Source organism: Sturnira hondurensis, unplaced genomic scaffold (genome assembly GCF_014824575.4).
Source record: "Sturnira hondurensis isolate 20B ecotype Veracruz unplaced genomic scaffold, ASM1482457v3 Scaffold0006081, whole genome shotgun sequence".
Classification (NCBI taxonomy): Eukaryota; Metazoa; Chordata; class Mammalia; order Chiroptera; family Phyllostomidae; genus Sturnira; species Sturnira hondurensis.
The window spans coordinates 1-1,579 of record NW_028078712.1 but is presented as its reverse complement, the minus strand read 5'-3'; the positions used below and the strand labels follow the sequence as shown (position 1 = coordinate 1,579).

The window sequence follows — 1,579 nt, the reverse complement described above, 5'->3', positions numbered from 1 at the left end:
AAGGAGGATATCAGCAGTTGGAGGAGCAGAGAAGCAGAGGATAGTGATTGGAATGAAGCATGAAGAGCAANTGACATCAGTGGTAATTACTGTGGAATTTTATTTATAATGATGTAATAAGCTATATATTTATATATTAAGCGTGTTTCCTTATATTTCACAATAAGGAAGCATCTCTGTTTATATTCATTGACTTCTAGTGTTTTTACACTCCAACAACTAAGCCAGAACAGTATTTCAGGTGTAGACAAAATAGTACTATTAATATATGTATTTATTACATTCCCCATGGTAGTTTCAATACATACGTGGGTCCCCATCTACAGATACATAATCATTCCATGACTTTATGGTCATTTTACAGATCAGAGACCCATGAAAATTTTCAACAACTCCAGCACAATCACTGGCTTCATCCTCCTGGGCTTCCCTTGCCCCAGGGAGAAGCAGGTTCTCCTCTTTGTGCTCTTGTCTGTTGTCTACCTCCTGACCCTCATGGGCAATGGTTCTATCGTCTGTGCTGTGCGCTGGGATCAGAGACTCCACACCCGCATGTATATCCTGCTCGCCAACTTCTCTTTCCTAGAGATCTGCTATGTCACCTCCACTGTCCCCAACATGTTGGCCAACATTCTCTCTGACACCAAAGTCATCTCCTTCTCTGGGTGCTTTCTTCAGTTCTACTTTTTCTTCTCCTTTGGTTCTACGGAATGCTTTTTCTTGGCTATTATGGCATTTGATCGATACCTTGCCATCTGCCGACCTCTACACTATCCAACCATTATGACTGGACGTCTCTGCACCAATCTTGTGATTGCCTGCTGGGTACTTGGATTCCTCTGGTACTTGATCCCTATCATCATCATCTCTCAAATGCCCTTCTGTGGCTCCAGAATCATTGACCACTTTCTGTGTGACCCAGGCCCTCTTTTAGCACTCATTTGCAAAAAAGATCCTGTGGTGGAGCTAGTCTTCTCCATGTTAAGTCTTCTGCCCCTCATCGTTTTCTTTCTCTTCATCATGATGTCCTATGCTCTGGTCCTAAGAGCTGTATTAAATGTCCCTTCAGCAGCTGGGAAAAGAAAGGCTTTCTCCACCTGTGGGTCTCATATGGCTGTGGTTTCGCTGTTCTATGGTTCAGTACTGGTCATGTACGGGAGCCCAGCATCTGAGCATGACACTGGAATGCAGAAGATTGTGACTCTGTTTTATTCTGTTGTAACCCCCCTTCTTAATCCTGTGATATACAGTCTTAGGAACAAAGATATAAAAAAGGCCCTGCAGAAATTTCTGGGAATACAAAAAGTGTTAAACAACAAGAATCTTGGAAAATTATGAGGCAAGATAGTAAGACGCTAGGAAAATTCCTAGGCAAGTAGAATTGAGAAACCGAAGCAAGAGAATTAAAGAAGGACAAACAATTTGAACAACTTACAGCCAGCTGGAAATTGCAAAACCTTATCTTCCACTTGAGGAGCAAGGACACCTGAGAGCAAATGGTTCATACCTCTCCTCCCTAACCAAAGAATACATAGCTTAAATCACCCTAGTTGGGGAGGTAGAGAACAGAAACCCAATT

General features: G+C 42.3%; 1 protein-coding gene across 1 annotated transcript; it reads left to right on the top strand.

Annotated features, from left to right (window-relative positions):
* Positions 1-360: 360 nt before the first annotated feature.
* LOC118988154 (olfactory receptor 11G2-like) lies at positions 361-1,338 on the top strand. Its single transcript, XM_037047574.1, has one exon. The coding sequence runs from the start codon at positions 376-378 to the stop codon at positions 1,336-1,338; it is 963 nt and encodes a 320-aa protein (XP_036903469.1). The 5' UTR covers positions 361-375.
* The last annotated feature ends 241 nt before the right edge of the window (positions 1,339-1,579 follow it).